We start from the raw sequence: 19,509 nt of genomic DNA, 5'->3' as shown, positions 1-19,509 counted from the left end.
CTTGAAACTCACGCCCCCTGGTTCCTGGGAAAGGTGCTGTTGAGCGCGCCTTGCACCGTCAGGACAGGAGGTGGCTTGGAGCCTCTGGCCTCACATTGTTATCGCCGTTCTAGAAGTTTCCAAGTTCCCTGCAAGCGGTGAATGCCCCCTGCCATCCCGTGGCGATGCAGGAATGCAGGAAACGGGGGCGTCGGTACCATCCATCTCTCAGGCTCCATCTCTCGTCTCAGGTTTTCACATCATTTCCACTAGGGAGACCTGGTTGTTTTTAAGAGTTACCTGTGTCTAGCGTCCACGGTTAGACAGAAATCTACCGTCAGTGGCACATGCAGGCTTCACTGGCGCCATTTGCTGACTAATTCCCACTCCGTTCTCACCCACAGTTTGGGGATATGGATTCCTGTCGGTGACAGTTATCAATCTGGCGTCTCTCCTCGGCTTGATTTTGACCCCGCTGATAAAGAAGTCTTATTTCCCGAAGATTTTGACCTACTTTGTGGGGCTGGCTATCGGGACGCTGTTTTCAAACGCTATTTTCCAGCTGATTCCAGAGGTAAGGATGTTGCTGCTGGTTTCTGCAGACAACCGTTTGCACTTGTGTGCTCCTAGATTGAGATGAACTTTCCCGTGTTTGCATAAAAGACGCTGAAGCACCGCAGGCTTGGCTCAGGTTTTGTGTCAGGAAAACCAGCCCTGGGAAACGGTGGGCCTCACAACTCCAGTCCTGCCTTTGGCAAATTTATTTTGGGCGCACTTTTTATTTATTTTTCCCCACAAAGTGCACGCGTGTCAAATTGACTGAGGGTAGACTCGAAGGCCCTGGGCCCGTTTACAGCAGCTATAGGAGAGGAGAACGGAGGAGGGCTGGCGTGGTCAGCAAACTGATGTTTTCTTTTAATTTCATCATGGAAATAATCCATTGTGGGCCAATAAATAGCAGGTTGTTTTCCCTGACATCGAGCCGCCATTGACTGTAGTGGCCGCTCGGCCAGTCACCAGACGATGCGGTGGTTGGTTTCACACTGCACTGTGCAAGGAAGGGGATGAGTGAGAGGATGGGGGATCAGGGGGAGGCGGAGGGGAGAGACGGCAGCTAGAGGGAGGTTCAGGGGGCCAAGAAACATGTCCACGCACCACAGATGTCTGGGCCAGTTTAAAAATCCCGTGTGTGATACTGAACATGTGATAAACATGATCGATACACCTGAAATACACCTGGTTGAAATACCAGTTCCTTTGACTTGGGGATCAAATTAAGTAAAAATAACCGAAGTTATGTGTAGACAGGAGTTCCCACACTTACCAATTTGCAGCTTCCTAATGTTTTTGATGCTGGGGTGACACACAGCAAATGCCTCTCAGGGTAGCCAGAAACGTCCCCCCTAGCGTCTGGGAAGCTCCTTGGCCTGTCTGTGGCGCAGGAGGGCCTGGGCGTGACCAGAGGGCACATGAGTGCTGAGCCACCGGTCTGCCACGCAGCCTCGAGTTTCCACAGACTGTTTTCTTTTCCGAATTCTTTCCCTTTTGTTACTGTGGATTATTTGCAGACGTCAGGCGATCAGGAGGCTCTGGGTGTCGTGCATGCTGGCACAGGTGGGTCAGAGGAGCGGAGTGACGGTGTGGCTGGGAGGTCTCACGCGCACCGGCGGCCTCTCGCTGGCTGCTTCACAGGGGACATGCGCAGCCCGGCTCCTCACTCTTACTCTCATCTCCTGGTTTATTTAAGCCGACGCTTGTTGTCTGTTAAGACCTTGATTCTTTGTAGGTTCAACTCCAGCTCCTGCCCGCTGCACTTCACACACGGGTGGTTTTCTGCTCGTCACAGTGTTTGTCCCACCTCACGTCTTGCTTCTTTGTTCTGGGGCCCAGCTCGGCTTGGCAATCTTTCGAGGACTTATCGGGAGCCGCTGGGTGCGAGGGGCCCTTTCTGGTGGCCTCAGTCGTCCAGGTGGTCTGCATATCAGCGTTAACACTTTGACTCCGGCTGTGGCGCACAGAGAGCTTCCCTCTGGAGGAAGGGGGTGTCTCGTTTCCCTTCATTGGCCAGGTCTGGGGTGACCTTATCCCTGGGCATCAGGGCTGCTTCCGGAGGCTTACCCCTTGGAGCCGGCATTGCCCACAATCTAGCAGGGATGCTGCAAGTTGTCTGGGCCTTTCTTGAATAGGCTCCCTGCCACCTCTCACAGCTAGTCAGGTCTCAGAGTTTCTGTCTTGTGATGTCAGCAGGTAAGTTCTCACTATCACCTGGACATTACGGTGGACACAGGCCTTTGGTGAAGGTTTCTACTGAAGAGTTTTGGTCTGATTTTCTAGAAATCAAGTGAAAAGACTTCATTTTACGTGCTTTTCCTTCCCTACCCCTTAGGCTTTTGGATTCAATCCCAAAATCGACAACTATGTAGAGAAGGCAGTGGCTGTGTTCGGTGGATTTTACATGCTTTTCTTTGTTGAAAGAATTCTTAAGATGCTGCTGAAGACATATGGCCAGGTAGGTGAACTTCCTTTAGAAAGCCTGACGTCTTGTTCAGGACGCTCCCTGCACAGGAATGAGTGTGGGAAAGAGAGGGCCCCCTGTCGTGGGAAGAACACGAGAAGCTGATCCACAGGACAGCATTGGGAGCTAGGACTAAAGTAATGCTGAGTAACAGTTGTGAAAAGTTTGCATTCCACTCATGCCTGTCAGGGGAGGAAGGGGCCTATGCCCAAGGCAAGAAAACAAAACAGAAACAGGGACTGTGAGCAGTGAGGACGGCCTGGAAGGGGCGGCGTTCCCAGTGGAGAGAGACGCCTGCTGGCCCAAGGCAGGCTCGGCGTCCTCCTCTGACCAGCAAGACGCGCCGACCGCCCTGTGGCCTTGTCAGTGGGCTGCTGCCTCTTCCCCTCCTCACCTCTTCTTCATGTTGTTTCTCCACGTAGAATGATCATTCCCACTTCGCGAACAATGACTTTGGTCCTCCCCAAGAGAAGCCTCATCAGCCCAAAGCGCTGCCGGCCGCCAACGGGGTGACGTGCTACGCAAACCCGGCTGTCACGGAGCCCAATGGGCACATCCACTTCGACAGCGTCAGTGTGGTGTCCTTGCAGGTAGGGCCTTCCCGAGCCGCGCGGCACCGGCCGGGGTCCCCGGTGGGCGGCGCATCCGAGGGTGCAGGGTTCTCCTCTGCGGGCCAGCAGGGCGCAACTGTCCACTCTGCCCACTCCTGCCTCGTGTCTGCACCCAGCCAGTGAGCCGGGCAGCAAACTGGGCCCCGGTCGAGGCTTCACTCTTCTCGGGGTTTCTCTACCTGTGCGAGTCACTCAGAGTACACGGTAATACGCAGCCAAATAACAGCATTTCTCTCATTTTGCAACTTTTCCGAGACCCGAAGCTACTGAGTGGTTCTGAAACTGCAACAAGAGAGAGCTGTGAGTCGTTAATGTTGAGCTGTGAGTCGTTAATGTTGAGCTGCCCTTTGGGCACGACCGTTAGGTACTCCTTTTCTTGGTCGTCTCGGGAGCAAGGACCCGACAGAGAAAGCCTGGTGCTGGTTTCTTATGGGGGCTACTTTCTGGCTATATCGATCGAAGGTGTGTCCAGGGAAGAAAGAGTTGAGGGAATTCGGTAATATACTGGTTGGTTTATTTACTTACCCATTTTTTGCTGTCTCCGCTATATATTATCAAAACATTGATCGCAATGGATTTTAAGAAGCACTGGTCAGGCCCAGATGCTGCTTTCAGAGACAGTAGGGAAGTAGAACATGAAGTGAATGTAATGATAAAGTTAAATATTTTCTAATTTTTATGTGATAAAGTAATTTAATCTTGCTACTTCGCTAGAGTGATTGAACGTGGCATGTTGATTTTTGGTTCGTTTCTGAATCCCAACTGTTGCCTCAAGAACAGAGAGGCTGGGCCCTCCCTGTGGCCAGCAGCACTGTGAAGCTGGCCGCAGCCGCTGCAGCTCAGCCAGGGAGGGACCACAGGGCCAGCAGACTCTCCTGTCTCCCCACTTCCCCCTCAGCAGTGGATTTTGTCCACCTGCCGGTTCCCAGCTCTGTCTCGGGTGAGTCCCCTCACCACCCCTGCACCTCTGGCCTGTACCCCAGTTCTGTGTGCATACACACATAAATCTTAAAAAAAAAAAAAAAAAAAGGAACGTGGTGGCGTGGTGGCTACGAGGGCCGCCTGAGCGCGGGGAGCCTTCCCGCATTGGCCAGTAGTGCTGGGGCGGCCACGCAGCGCGGGCTGGTTCCCGCAATACCGCGGGCCGGTAGGGCCACCTGGATCACGGCTGCGTGGCTCCTGAGTTCGCTGGAGTGGATGCCGGGAGAGCAAAAGAAATGCCACCCCCCCCCCCAGAGCGTGCCTTGGGGTGTCCTCACCCCCTGTCCGGGTTCATGGCAGAGCCCTGATGCGCAAATGTTTGCTGCTGTTGCCACCGGGGGTGTTTGGTCTGTGTTCCGTGCAGGGAGGCCTTGGCTTCACAGCAGTTTCCAATAATTGTGTCGCCATGGAAACATAATTGTCACAGGAGGAGGATAGAAGATGACTTGTTTAACAGTTACCTTGATATTACATCTTATACATTTCTAGACCCCCTTGCCCCAGACCCAGCAAAGGTCAGGCTCTGCGGGCCTGTGGGAACACCGCGGGTGTTGGGGGGTGCGGGGGATGGCGGGAGGACGGGCAGGCAGCGACATGAGGCGCCGGCTCCATTTCCGCACCTGCCTTGCCTCTGCCCCAGCCCCACCTTCCCCTCACACGCCAGCCGGCTCCCCCGGACCGGCCATGTGGCCACGCGGGAAGCCCCTCCGCGGCCCCCAGGCCCAGCTCTGGCCGGCTGCCTGCGCTCTGTGTGCTGTGCCCTGCGCGGCCACGAGGGGGCGCGCGCTGCCCGCGCCCACACGCCGCTGGCCGTGTGCCGCCCGCTGAGCCGCAGACCGGCCAGCTGGGGTCCTCCCTCCTGTGGCTGCATGGCAGTTCTGCCCCTTTATTTAAGAGAGGTTGTGTGTCCAGCCCACCGTGCTTCACGTAAAACCGAGTTACTAGTTCAGTCAGGAGTGTGCTAACCCCCAGAGGTAGCAGCAGAAGCCGGTTCCTTTCCTCTGCGTGCCCGAAGCCCACAAGCCAGAACCTCAGAGGGGGCGCCGCCTCCTTGGGCCGGCGCTTGCAGCAGGCACTTATCAGTGGGGCTGCGCCCCAGTCTGGGGGCAGGTCTGGGACTGCCCGGCAGCTGCTGAGCCCCTCACGGTCCATCTCCCCACTCCCACCCCTCCGGCCACTCGGTGGCTGGCGGGAGCTGCCAGGGGCGGCGGGTTGGTGCCCCAGACGGCTCCCTGGTGCTGCCTGCGCTCTCCCCGGCTGCAGGGCGCAGCTGGGTTTTCAAGAACAGCTGCTCAGAAGCCCCGCAGCCGCCGGTCTCACTGCCCACCGCCCTGCCCTGCCTGGCGGAGGAGCAAAGGGCTCTTTTCTCCCAATTCAGTATCGCTCAAGATTTCTAAGACTTTCTCCTTCCCCATCCCCACACCGTGCAACTTCTGAAGGGGTGAGCTGCCACTGAAACAAGACCACCAGGCAGTGTCTTCTGGGGTACAGTTGTTCAGCTCCAGCTCAGGGCCAACACCCCAACATCCTGGCCCCCAGGTCTTCCGGCTCAACAGCACCCTGCACTCCTCCGCATGCTTCTGCTAGGAAACCACCCCAGGGAGGGACAAACTTGGGGAGCGGCAGGAAAAGTTTCGGAGCGGGGAAGGGGACGGTAAGTAGTGAGTAAAGGTTGAGTAGTGTTCGCAAGCTGCATGCTCCCGACTACGCCTGCTGGTGGTGGCTCTCAGGAAGGGTGGAGGGGAGCTGATCTGTCTTGGCTGCTGGTCCAAGCTCCCGTCCTGTCGACCAGACAGCGTAGCAAACCTGAGAGCTTGGCGGAGTCCGCTGCCTGCGTTCGGCTCCTTTCAAATGTCCCTGGTTCCACTGCAGACGCGCTTCAGCCGTCAGCCGTTCCCAGCAGCGGGCGGTGCTCCTGTCCCGTACTGGACAGAGGCGCCGCCTGTGAACGCCCCAGGCCGACGGGCTGGCGTGCTGTCACCGCCTCCCAGGGGTGCAGGCCGCGCCACAGAGGCCAGGCCCGACTTACACAGGTGGCTCGTAGTGAGTTCTTTTACCAAAGCTCTGCTGCTTGCTGGCGGGAATGCCTCTCGTCACTTAAGAGCACTACTTTAAGTGAAATTAAAGTCTAAATACACTTTGTGACAGAAAAGCATACCCACATGACAAGCACCTCCGTGCACCCGAGGCCTTAGAGGCCGGCACACACACCAGGAGCAGGTGCGGTGTGCTGGAGGAGCCCAGAGGTGCTGGCCAGGAGGGCCATGCCTCGAAAGGGGCTGGGGGTGGCGTGTGCAGGTGACAGCCGCCCAAACTTTGTGAGAAGATGGTGCTGAAGCCACCTTGACGCCTGGGGAGCTCACTGGGTTAATAAGATTGAGCAAAACAGCCACCTGGTGACAGCAGGTGCTTTCCTCTTTGTAAGCAGTTGTCCATTCTAATTCTGGAAAATGAAGTGCCCAGGATGCAGTGGTTCTTAATCAGCCCCCAGGAAGCTGTTTGCTTGCTAAGGCCCACTAGTTTCTGCGACGTGCCAAATGTCGCAAGCAATTGTCTCTGCTGTGTAGAGATCCTCAACAGGGGCAAACACGCGCCCCGAGCGCTGCGGGTCTCTACACAGAGTGGCAGCCACGCACAGGCCAGACGGCACCCGCTTACCTAGACACAGGCGACACTCAGCCCGGGCCTGGCAGGCTCCGTCAGCTCTGCCACTCCGGGCTTGCTGTGAGCCGGGGAAGTGTGTTTATCTCCACACGTTCCCCACTAAATTGCTTTCACTAATCAAGCAGGACTTACCCGATTTAGAAGAATTAGGGAGGTTTTACTCAATTAGGCTTGATGTCAAGTTAATTTTTCCCCCATTAGTGTAATGAAGAATTGCTGTATTGCTCTACCACACACACTGATTGGTAAAAAAAAAAAATTGAGAACCAATGCCAGCACATTTTTCTTTTGAAAACGAGGGAACAAGATGAAGAGGCTGAAATAAATTATTCTGAGCATGAGGACGAGTCGCTTAAATGTATTGTGCAGAAAGCCCAGTTGCAAACTGGGGTTGGCGAGGGGAGCGTTTCCGCCGCGGCAGCTGTGCCCGTGAGGCCGCTCTCGGCTGCACTGGACGCCGTCCAGTCGTCGCTGCCGGGCCTCTTTTTGTCCTGTGACTCTACCTGCTCACTGGTCATGTTATGGTGCTTTGTTCCTTCCATGCTCCGCCCTGCAGTTTGGGGATCCTGGATCGAGGCCGGGTGAGTACTTTTCACTCAGCGGATTGCATGATGGGGGGTCTGCCAGACCGGCGCTTTCTGTGGGAATAAATGACACCCATGTCCCGGGAGAAGCTCCTGGGGGGCAACATTTATTTCCCGGTCTGCTACTCCATGTTATGTTCATGCTGCGTATTTCAAAGGAAGGATCTGCTTCACAAAGCCTGTAAATACAAAGCGTCCTGTGAACGAAGCGTTGTCTGCCCAGAACGCTTTCGCGTCTCACACGTGTAGTGTGTGGTGTGTAGGGGTCTGGCAGCCTGGCCGGCCGCCCCACCTCCTCCTGCCTTCCTGTCTCCCCCTTTCGCTCTCTCCCTGCTCACAGCCATCTTTCTCTCTGTTCATGCCCATTCAGTGTGACGCCTGAGGCAAATGTCCAACCACAAAGACCATTTTTATAATTGCGCGTGCCCCATAGGTAATCTCAGGGGATAAAAAGTAACTGGTGTTGGAAGACTTACCTAGGCTGCTGCCAGGCCAGGCCAGGCGAGAGCCGACCAGTTCATTCTGTTATTGCAGGTTGTAAATACCTGTGGTAAAAGCTGAGCTAGGGTCTTCACGGGCAAGTTATAGGTGGCAGAGCCAACACCTGGGTCTAGAGGTTGCTTCGTGGTTGGAAAGAAATATTGCAGAGCCCTACTGGGGAGGTCTCCCGGTAACATGACGTCTGCAGGCTCTTTTGTAAGCAACGGCATGGCGGCGTCTGGAAGGGACGGGCCTGCCGCACTCCTCTCCTGGGGGTGGAGTGCCATCCCACAGGGGCCCCCACAGTGAGCCCCACTGAACCCCCACTGGGATGCGGTGAGCCCCTCATCAGTGTGGGCTTCACACCCCATTGTCAAATGGCCGCGCATCTCATGAAACCCCTCAGGTTTTCCGGAGAATTATTGTTTTCCCAAGACAATTAAAGCGGTAAATTCCCAAACCAAAAATGAGAGGCAGTTATTTGACCAAAGACCCAAACAATTTTACTTACACTCTGCAGAATGTAAGGGATGGAGGGAAATGAAGTGGCTTTCAGGGTTTCTGGAAATGACTGCTTTCCTCTTAATGGCTTTTTTCATTAGCAAAGACTTTTGGAAACACTTAGGAGATTTTGCTGAGACTCAATGACTAGAGACTAAGCACACTTGAATCATTTGTTTCTGTGCATGAAAGATAAAGTTAGCTTCCCCTTCCTCATATGCAGCTTGCAGTGAGCGCGGAAGGACTCAGCTCCAGAAGAAAGGGGAGCCCGGGCTGTGCAGCTCATGGAGGTCCCAAGTTGGAGTCAGGAAAGCCCTGTAGTGCCTGGGGGCCCTCGTGTCTGCTCAGCGCCCCAGGAACCCTGCCCGCCACTGAAACAGACCTCAGAGTGCGCAGTGCCGTGTGGACCGCGTGCGGGACGCGCTCTGGGCTGATCCGTGCTGTCCTAGGGGTGGACACCAGAAAAGGGCCCCGGGTGGCGCCTGGGGAGGGCCGCTCGCACGCCCAGTGTCCCAAGGCAGAGCCAGGGCAGAAGCCGCGGACGCTGTCCAGATGCAGGTGTGGGCGGGCAAGGCAGCGGGTCCCGGCCTCATCCCTGGGATTTCCTCCGAGCTCCTCTGAGCCACCCAGAAGCCAGAAGCAGGGGCCCTGCTAGGTCACATGAGGCCGAGAGCTGGGAAAGGAGGCTGCAGGGGGAGAGGAAAGGCTCTGGCTGTGCCAGGGCGGGAACATGAGCTTCTTTTCTGCTGTTATTTTTATCTCCAGTCATCTGATGTGGACCGCCTTCCGGGCTGTGAGTGGCTGCTTCCTCAGTTTCTCCTGGGAGTCTTTTTCGTCTGTCAGCCTCCACTCTGGCTTAGGACAATCTGCTCTTTCCAGCCAGGTTCATCTCCACGAGCGGGGGCAGGGGGGCTCACCTGACCATGCTCTTGAGTTCTGAGGCTCCGGAGGCTTTGCTCAGCTGGATGAACCTTTGCTGGGCCTCCAGCCTGTGTGTGGCTGCCCCTCCGCACCGTAAAGTCGGGGCACGCACTGGCGCTGAAGGGTGGCACCCTGCCCCTGCGGGCCTGGCAGACTCTCAGGTGTTCCTCAGACGAGCATGACGAAGCGAACCTCCTCACTTGCATGGCTTTGTCGGGTTTTCTGGGTCAGGTGAGTAGGGAACCATTGTGTTTCTCTAGTCTGCTAGTCCGGGCTCTCACTAATGCTGCACTCTCTTGGTGTCCGTCTGTCTGTCTGTCTGCCTGTAACTGAGGTAACCTCAGGGCGCCCGTCAGGTAGCGACTGCCGGCTTCCTGTCAGGGCGCCCGTCAGGTAGCGACTGACGGGCGGCCCCTGTCCGCAGGCCTGCTCTGTGCCACGCGTGTGTGGCCCGTTCTGTTCTGCCCCCCGCATGAGCTTCAGTATTGCAAGTTCTGCGCAAAGTAGTTGCTGGGGTTTTGGCTTCAGCTGCGTGGAACCTACAGAGCAAGTCGTGAAGAACCCCCATTCGTCCATACTGCGTGTGTTGAGCCGCCAACTTGGAATCGCTCTCCATTTACTTAGATTTTTTTATTTATGTCAGCAGTTTTGTACTTTTTCTCATGTAGCTCTTTCACGTGTTTTGTTTCCCCGAAGCTCTCAGTTTTAGTTTTGCTGATGGAAAATACCATCAGGTTGTGATTTTGATCTCGAGCTCCATCTTCACTGCGCTGCAGAGGGAAGCGGCTGACTTCTGTGCGCCAACCTTTCAGGCGCCGTCCTGCTAGGACTTCTGAGTCCAGTTTCACCACCGGTTCTGTTGCGTCTTCTGCAGACAGCCACGGCACCTGCCGATAAATCTGGTTTTTTCCTTCCTTCCCAGGGAGCTGATGCCCTTTTATGTCTAGCCGCCTAACTGGGGGTGTGGCCTCCTGCGGGACGTGGACCTGCCACAAGGCGGGGCCCCCTTGCCCTCCGCCCGCCCCCAGCTGAGGCGAAGCCGGGAGGGCGCTCTGCCTGCAGAGCCCGAACTCCCCAGTCTCTCAAGTCTCCTAAACCGCAGCGTATTCCTGCCTGCATGATATTCATTTCTCTTTTACGTGCACTTGAACTTGGCCTCCTTGCTGCCTGGAGACCTGACCCAGGGGCATGTCTCTGCAGTACAGCTTCTGCACAGGCTGCTTGTATTTCGTTTGCCGTCTGCATGTGTTTTCAGCAACTTGCTTTCCTTTCTCTTTCGGGTTTCTTTTGACCAGCGTTCTCCCGCTGCAAAATTCTTTGAAATGTAGATTTCACTTTTTCCCTGCGATGGTTGTTGCCACTGCATCAGTGAAGCACGAGTGCCTACCTACGCCGTGGGAGCATCTTATTAATCCCGGCTCAGGTTGCCTCCCCAGCAGATGCGGCCTGACGAGGCTCCTGCTCCTCTGTGCAGCTGCGAGCCCGTTGAAAGGCTCGCTTTCGGGGGACAGCACACCCCCATTCCCCGGGCCTAGCGGGCGTCCCCAGGTGGGCCTGTCACTGCTGGTGGCCACAGGCCTTTGAGCTCCTCCCTCCTCTTGCATGGTGCTCTGTTTCCTGAGCATTAAAATAGACACATGTTGAGTCCAAAAAAGTCCTTAACACCCAGAAAGATAAAAGAAAAACACCCAAAGATCATCCACAGGACTGCGCCCGGGGAGAGCCACGCCTGGCGCTTTGTATAGAGAAGCCCAGTGTCTTTGCTCCTGGACCATCACGGAGTCATAATTGCTGCGTCGCAAATTGAAGTCCGCTAGACGTGCTGTATTGCACGTGACACGCGGGACACACGAGCGTGGCTCAGCCCACCGCTCCGTGCTGGGCCCTCCCTGGAGAACAGCGACCATCCTGCCCCGCCCGCCTCGCCCGTCGGCCTTCCTCCTCCCTCGCCGTCCGCTTCCCCTCAAGCTCTCCTCTCCTCCATCTCCGGCCCTTTGCTGACGGCCCCGCGCGAGCCCTGGCCCTCTCCACTTTGCTCCCCTGGCGCGTTCCCTCCTTCCGCTGCCGTCTGTGCCCGGCGCTCCTCCATCCGTCGCCTTCTGCTCTTCTGCCTTGGTCCTCGCGTTCTCCCCCCCCCCATCCCACCCACCTGGTGCCTCAGCGTCAGTTGACGGCACGTTCGTTAGCGACTAAGGTGAGAGATGGCGCCAGCCCCGCTGAGGAGGCCACTGAGTGGGGCCGGAGCCAGAGCTGAGGGCCGCACGCACCCGAGTCTGTGCAGGGTACAAACAACACCACAGACCGCAGCAGCGAATCCAAACGGACAGAGGAGCGGGACCCTCACAGCTAGAGGGCCAGAGTCTAGGGCTCTTTTGCAGAGCCCTCTTCCAGGTGGATTAACAGGGGCTCCTGTGACTGCCCACTTCGGCTGCTTGCGAAGCTCGTAGAGTGCTCATCTCCCCGGCGGCGCCGAGAGAGAGCAGGGCTTACAGGTCCTGTGAGACATAAGAGACAGGCCAGTAGCATCTGTACTTAGGGTGAGAGGCGCGTGCTTGCTGTATTCACTTCATTTCTTCTCAGGAGTTACAGTTGCTCACACAGACTCAGTAGTTAACATTAGATCAAGACTTGCTCTTGGAAACATCCCTGAATCATCACAAGCAAGTAAGGAAATTCTAGCTGCGGGGTTAGCGAACCACTCTGGAGACAGGACAGCTGGTCTAAGTGTATCTTGGCGGTGACTTTCCACAGAGCAACGCGGCCTCCTCCGTGCCTGTCCCGTGGCCGTGCGGCTTGGCCACGTCTGTGTCTCCTCCAGGCCTGCCGCAGCCCCACCTGCCGCCCGACACGCACGGTGTCAAAACTGCTTGCTGTGACGTGAGGCCGCCACGCAGCGTGGGCCGCCGAGAAGCCCGAATCTAAACCTGGAAGCGCCTCGAGCTTGTGAACTGGAAACCGGCCCTCAGCCAACGAGGCTTCCAGCCCGAGCTCACCACAGGCCTGCTCTGCCTCCCCCTTGCTTCTAGACGCAGCCCGAGCCCGCCCGGCCACTTCTACTTGGCTGCTGGCTGAGTCGAATCCGTTTTTGCTTAATAAGCCCCAGAAGTTTCCGTATACCTCAGTTTGTCTCTTTTAATACCGTTAGGTAAAAAGGCCACGTTTGGGGAATTACTCTTATGTTGATGCCATCTGTCTTTAGAAAGAAGAAGCAGACACTATTCCAACACTGCCCCAAGCTGTAGAAGACAGGGGTTCTCCTTGCCAGTGCCTTCAGGGTCTATTACAATGTCCCGCCAGCCCCCCTGAATTTACAGTAGTAACACACCGGAAGGCCACCAGGATAGTCCACCATTTCCTTTCTGTTTCTGGTAAATTCTTCCGCGTTCTAGACTTTACTGTCCTCAAGTAGAAAGTACCACTTACATCATAGAACTGTTGCACACGAAGGAACTGTCTCCAGTGCTTGGAACGGTGTGCCGCATGCTCACTGCCCCAGGCCTCTGCGGGAATCTTTCTACTGCTGCTGTCACAACTGCCACTGCTTCCCCCACCGACACCGCCCTCGCCGCCGCACTAACAGTCCCCTCTCCTTCCCTGTTCAGCTCGGAATTCAGTGGCTCCAAATGACTGCTGCCCGACAATGCCAACAAAAACATCCCCAAGATGCACTTTTGCCACTAATGCAGCCGCGGGAAGATGTAGGGGACACCCACAGCCAGTCCTGCGGGTTCTGTGGGCCAGGGTTGGAGGGATGCCCCCCCAGATCTCTGCAGGCGGCCGGCACACCCCCACACACGCACCCAAAGGCACCAGCATGCACCCCGCAGCGGGCTGCCCACTCCACGCGTCTTGCACAGCCCAGCCCGCTGTGTTATGAATCGCACATGCTCAATAAATATGCTGATTAACTGCCGAGGAAGAGTTGAGGGGAGAATTAGGAAGAAAATGTTCTCCAGTTAATTGCAAATTGCTTCCCTGCTTAAAAGTGAATTTGTACTTTATTATCTTTTTCCTACAGTTTGTGGAAATGCTTTGGTTGGCGTTTGTCATTTGATTGTATACAACTTTGTACATTTTATGGAAATTCAATCCTTACAAAGGATTCACGGTAGCGCTTTCTATTTTTATTGTTTCCAAATGGAAGGGATTGTCAGTTAAAGGCTGTTCCAGTGCTGCCTCATGACGCTTGTGGGGAGCCGCAGAGTCCCCAGCTCCAGACCTGGCCCGGTGCCAAAGGAAGCCTCCGCCTCAGTTTCTTAGCTGAGAGAAATTACTGGGCCCTTGGGTCCATTTCCCAGCTCAGGACACTGGGGCAGGCCCACCCCTGGCGCCGTGGCGGTGGCCCCCTTGGCGTGACGCGGTAAGGTGGCCTGACAGTTACATGGTAAACAAGATTTGAAACGTAGTGTCTGCGACGCCTCTCCGCGTCAGGCATGTGACGAATCAAGTTCTGACTTCGCATCTGTTCATGCAGGGAAGGCTGCAGTCAGGGCTTATGCTCGCAAAGCAAGGGGCTGCTTTAGGGGGACAGTGAAGGCACATGTGTTGGGAGGCCCCGCCGTGAGTCTGCTGTTAGGGTTCCTGTCACTGGCGCAGACTGCTGCTCCATGTCTGTGGTCTGCGCCCCCCGCGCCCCCAGCTGGTAGCCCCCTGGGGCCTGCAGCATTTCTCGCAGCCCTGTGGCCGCTGCATCCCACACAGGCCTGGCCACGGCGCCTGCTGCTCAGCTCCTCCCCTGCCATTCGTGGCCGCTCACGGCCACCACCCTCGTACCCGCACGCCCGGGTGTTGACTGAGCTCACCGGCTTTTGCCAGTGGCCCCGTTATCGAGGCTGCTATGGACATGTCTAGCCTTTGCTCTTATCCTTCTGATGTGAGGCGCCCTCGCCTCCCCAGCGCGCGCTGTCCTGCTGCGGACACTGTGCGCACACTTTCTTTTCGATGCTTTCTTATTCTGCAATACATGCCCAGACCGAGGCTGCTGGGTTGTGGGGTGTTTCCACTTTTAGTTTTTAAGGTAACCCCAGTGGCTGCACCCGTTCCCGGCCCCCCAGAGTGGCGGGCCCCTCTCTGTGCCTCTCCTGCCGTCCCACCCTCCACCCATGCCTGAACTGCCGGTCACCTGTCACTTGGTCTCTGCTGCCCCGCAGGACACAAAGAGGGAGCCCAGCTCATGGACCTGCCTGAAGGGGCCCAAGCTGTCAGAGATTGGCACCATCGCCTGGATGATCACACTCAGCGACGCCCTGCACAACTTCATCGACGGGCTGGCCATCGGGGCCTCCTGCACCCTGTCCCTCCTCCAGGGACTCAGCACCTCCATAGCCATCCTGTGCGAGGAGTTTCCTCACGAGTTAGGTGAGAGTGAGCGAGGAGGCATCACAGGCGACACAGCCCACAGGCTCTTGCTGATGTAGCTGCCCCTGGAGGGACCCCGGCCTCGGGCCTTAGCTCACGGCAGGGAGACTGACCCGCCCTCTCTTTGCAGGCGACTTTGTGATCCTGCTCAATGCGGGCATGAGCACCCGGCAGGCACTGCTCTTCAACTTCCTGTCCGCCTGCTCCTGCTACGTCGGCCTGGCTTTCGGCATCCTGGTGGGCAACAACTTCGCGCCCAACATCATATTTGCACTCGCTGGAGGCATGTTCCTTTATATTTCTCTGGCAGACATGGTAAGCAATCTCAGCTTTAGCTGGCTTAACTTAACAGTAGAGGCCACCTGCGCTGTGCGTGATGACGCGCTACCCCCCGGCAGTGTGCGGCGCCCTTCTGCCATCCCTTCAGACATTCCCGGTTGGACGATGCTGCGTCCCGAATCACTTCACCAGTGTGAGTGGGAATGATCCCCGCACACTGGTCCTGTCAGTAGGAGGAGGGCTGATGTGGTCTCCCGAGGAGAGACTCCCTGGTGAGGCCTGTGTTCACCGTCTGTGCCTGCGGGCTTTCCCGCCCTCCTCGTGAGGTAGTCACACCGGGAGAGGAGTACGTGTCACAGTAAACGACACGTTGTTATTAAAAAGTCCTGAACAGGCCAGCGTTGGGGTTACACAAAAGCAGATAAATTGGACTTGGTTCAGATCACATCGGGCACTGCCCTGTGGGTCTGCTGGGTCTGCATGGCCTGTGTGGGTGCTCACTGCCCCGTGGGTGCTCACTGCCCCGTGGGCCCACACTGCCCCGTGGGTCTGCACTGCCTGCGTGCACATGTCTGCCGCGCCGTGCCTGCTGTCCCCTCTCGTTCTCCGTGTCTGCGCCTGAGAGCTCATCGTGGCCCGCATACTATCAAGGGAATTACGTGGCTTTCCAGAAAATGAGGTGCCGAGTGTCTGCAAATGGAGGGCTGTTTGCTCTGCATGTGGAGCCGAGTGGTTGTTGCTTACGTTTCCTCTCATTCAGTTTCGCTTGCCTGGCTCTTAGCTACCACTGTCCCGCTCTCACCACAGACTCTACAAGGCCTCGTGAGAGCGAGGGCGCCGAGCCCCAGAGCCATTGCTGCCTTTATGCCTTCCTCGAGAAGTGACGCCGCGCGCTCTTCATTCCAGACCATCCCTGCCCCTGACCTGTCAGGGCGCCTCAGGGAAGGGTTGTGCCGAGCGCCAGCCTGCATGTGGGGTCCCGCGGCCTCACCCCTCATCCTGGCCGCAGCGCCCAGCCAGAAGGGCGGGGCGGGGGGGAGGCGGGCCCTGCGGCTTCCTGCTTTGGTGCAATGCTCCGCTGCGCACAGAGCAGAACACTTGGCATCAGGCTTGAAAAGCTGGCATTTGCAGGACTCCTAATGGAATCTTTTATCTGCTGAGAAAGGGTAGATTCGAGGTCCAGAACTTAGGGTTTTAATTGCTTTTACTGTGATGGAATTGTTGTAGTGTTCAATTCTAATTCATTTAAGAACCTTACAATTTAGTGAGGGGGAGAACAAGCCAAAGGAAACAAATTGAAGAGATCAGGAATTAAATGCATACTGATTTCTGCACATTATTCTCATCAGCCACCGCGGGGGCGTTTCTGTCAGTTGGAGTGCGCGAACTGAGGCCTATTCTGGCCAGCCCCCCGGCAGGCCAAGTCCCCAGCAGTCACCCACCTGACTGGACAGCAGCAATGAGAGGCCGTCAAATGCGAGGAAGGACAGTATGATGAGGGGTGTGAAGCAAGCTGGAGGGCGGAGGAAAGTCTTTCTAGGAAAGAGGCGCTCAAGTGGAAAACTGAAGCATTTAACTCAGGAAAGACAGGCGGGAGAAGAACCCCCGTGGAGGCTTGTGGGGGGAATGAAGGTTTCGAGGATGGAGAGTGGAAACACCGAGGTCCTGAAAGAATGGGGGGGGGGCGGGGAGCTTTGGGCAGCAGGAATGAGCAGCACCAAGGTCCTGCTCGTACTGGGCTTCCGGTGTGAGCTGGGCCTCCAGCCCAGCAGGAGTCTGCAGGCGGCAGTTTTATGCTCCACCGCCAGGTGGCAACAGCCCCCCAACAATCTCTCTCCCCTAGTTTCCCGAGATGAACGACATGCTGAGGGAAAAGGTGACGGGCCGCCGGACCGACCTCACCTTCTTCCTGATCCAGAACGCCGGCATGCTGACGGGCTTCACCACCATCCTGCTCATCACCCTGTACGCCGGCGACATCGAGCTGGAGTGACAGCGGGGCCGGGACACTGCCAGAGGGACTTCTAAGCTGACCCCGCAGTTAAATATAACTTTGTTTTCAGCTGTAGGTCAAGGAAAGTGATGATTGGCATCAGATCTGTGCAGCAGGCCATTATTTGTTCTTTGAAATGCTTCAGGTCTCCCGTTTCAGTCCCCAAAGTCCGTATAGGAGATTTTTGGACAATTCCCATGCTCCCCACGTCAGAGAATCACCAGTCTGCCCAGTGCCAGAAGTGCTCACTCTGTAGGGACTCAGACACCAGACCAGAGAGCAAAGTAGGTCCCAGGAGCCTCTGCGGCTCTGGCGGGCCCGAGGCCGGCAGGGCTCGAGCTTTGTTTTCGGTTATTCGCAAGCACAGCAAAATGTGGAGGTGCGTGCCCCTCGGCTTGGCACAGCGACTCCCAGACTCGTGAGCCGGGAGCCTCTCGGCCTTTGTTCTGGCTCTGTCCCGCTTTTCTCTTCAGTCGTGGGGACTCGTAGGGTCACTTGAAGGCCATTCTGGAAAAACAGGAATCCTGACATCAGAAGCTGAGCTAGCCCACTGGGTTGACTTTTTCCCAAACTGCCCCATGTGTCCACCCCCCCGGAGTGGCTCCCCCGGAGGGCCAGATGGCTTTCCTGTGGCCAACGGGTGTTCCCGTCCCACTGGCAGGGCACAGGGGTGTGCTGGTGATGCCGCGGCGCTGAGCAGGGGGCAACAGGTTGGTGCACAGGCAGAAGGGCACTAAAACGTGAAGAAATGTACTTCTGAAGACGACACAATTACTCAGCAAAGACTACTTTTAAGTCAATGCAGAGCAGAGGCCAGCTGCCGTGTCCAGGCGATGAGCAGGTGACCAGGTGCCTTGCGGGGCGTGAGAGCCATCCGGGAAAGCCTGCGCTGCAATCTACTTTTTTCTATATGGTAGCTAGATCTGGGCAATCAGTTTAGTGCACTGTGCTTGCTTTTCTGCCTCTTCTAAAGATAGAGCCTGTCCACTCATTTAGGAGCTGGAGAGAGTTGGCCGGAAATTGAGCTTCGTGACCCCAGTTCACACTCCCAAGACACTCAAGGAAGTAGGACTTGACAGGAAAATGGCGGAGAAAAGCCGGCACTGTCTCAGGAGTGACATCTTCCCACAGACTGTGAAGCGCCGGCTGCAGCCGGGCAGGCCTGAGGGTCCCCAGGGAGGGCCAAGCAGCTCACTTGGTGCCGAAGTTAAAGGTCGCCGGAAGCCAAGAAGCACCCACCTGTGGAACCAGGGCTGGTGTCGTTCAGTGTCCTGAGTGCGCCTTTTTGAGGGGCTCCTGTATCTGGTGTTATGGGGGGTGGGGGAGGGAGCAACAGGAAATCGACGATCTGTTTATTTCTAAGATATCCAGAAAATAAAAACTACAAAGAGTAATCATTGTTCATTAAAATAAGTAAACCCAATGCATTTTTATCACTTTCATCGGATTGCATTTGATCTTAAGAAATAATGTTTACTGTTTAAAGCGAAGATTGTATGTCTGGGTGACGCTGTTTACAACGTGAAATTAAACAAGGTGGTTTAATACACTCGGTGTAGGCTCTGCGTGCTGCGGCTCGCGCGGTGCGGCAACCAGGACTGAGTTCACGCCGTCGGGATGACCAGCTGCGGGCCGTGAGTCTGCCGTCCGCGGTTCGTCCCGAGGCGTCCGTGACACCGGTGGCGTGTCCGTCCTCCAGGCCGAACCAGAGATGACCTCAGTGCGCTCTACCAAGCGACCCCTAAGGCTGTTTTTGTTGTATTCAACATGCCAGTTGCTGCATGTCTTGAGCACACCGCAGAGGGCCTCACTGCGGCAATGGCGGCAAAACCCCTCGGCCTGGGCAGCCTGAAGGCCACTGCTAGGGGCTGGGATGGAGGCGTCGGGGTGGCCGGTGACACCCACATGCGGCTACGAGGGCTTTCAACAGCTGGTGCTGGGGGCTCCCGCCTGAGGCCGGCTCAGCTCTGGGGTCGGGCGGGCCTGCTGGGTGCTGGGCAGGCGGGATCTGGAGGAGTGGCGCTGCGAGGCGGGGCTGGGGTGCCGTCCTGCTGGGGAGGGGAGCAGTGAGAGGGCTGCTCTCCCTCCGTCTCTGCAGGCTGCTACTCCACCCAGTAGCAAATGTCTAGTATCAATCATTACTCATCAGACGCTTCCAAACAGCCTGGTTCTCACCCTGCTGTTTACCTGTGTCCCTGGCACAGCACAGGTGGGTCAGCGTGTGGTGTGATGGCACCCCTTGGTGAGGACATGCCGTGTATGTCCACTGGCCACACTGGTTTCTGCACCCTTCCCATCGGGCAGCTGGTGTGTCCAGCAGGGGCGTCTCCGTGCAGCGCTTAGGCACTGTCCTCCCGGAGCCCAGGGGCACGGAGCTCTCCAGGGCACCTACCTTGCTGTCCTGGAGCCCAGCTTCAGGGTGCATCAAGACAGTGACAAATGGAAAACGTCAAATGCCTCGTCACTAAGCCGAGGACACTCAGGCTGCGGCCTCCAGAGGCCGGGCACAGGGCCTGGGTGTGTGGCTGCCCCGCACACAAGCCCTGCCTGGCTGCCTAGGACCTGATGGAGCAGCTGAAAGGAGCCCAGTGGAGCAGCCCTGGCCTGGCTCCGCCTCCTGGGAAGCGGCTTCCTTGCAGTGTC

The 19,509-nt window shown here is 56.7% G+C and overlaps 1 protein-coding gene across 1 annotated transcript in view; it reads left to right on the top strand.

Moving 5' to 3' along the window:
* SLC39A8 (solute carrier family 39 (zinc transporter), member 8) overlaps positions 1–18,393 on the top strand; it is a gene marked incomplete at its 5' end in the record, with an annotated part of 33,056 nt that extends 14,663 nt beyond the window's left edge. Inside the window, 6 exons of the mRNA XM_004686452.2 lie at positions 384–553; positions 2,366–2,488; positions 2,917–3,084; positions 14,387–14,594; positions 14,725–14,909; positions 16,717–18,393. Of these exons, the coding sequence (XP_004686509.1) occupies positions 384–553; positions 2,366–2,488; positions 2,917–3,084; positions 14,387–14,594; positions 14,725–14,909; positions 16,717–16,866 (1,004 nt within the window). The remainder of the gene's footprint in view (positions 1–383; positions 554–2,365; positions 2,489–2,916; positions 3,085–14,386; positions 14,595–14,724; positions 14,910–16,716) is intronic.
* Between the last annotated feature and the right edge of the window lie 1,116 nt (positions 18,394–19,509).

The sequence above is a fragment of the Condylura cristata genome, unplaced genomic scaffold (genome assembly GCF_000260355.1).
Source record: "Condylura cristata isolate star-nosed mole 26May11 unplaced genomic scaffold, ConCri1.0 scaffold00021, whole genome shotgun sequence".
NCBI lineage: Eukaryota > Metazoa > Chordata > Mammalia > Eulipotyphla > Talpidae > Condylura > Condylura cristata.
This window is presented reverse-complemented; position numbering and strand designations above follow the sequence as displayed.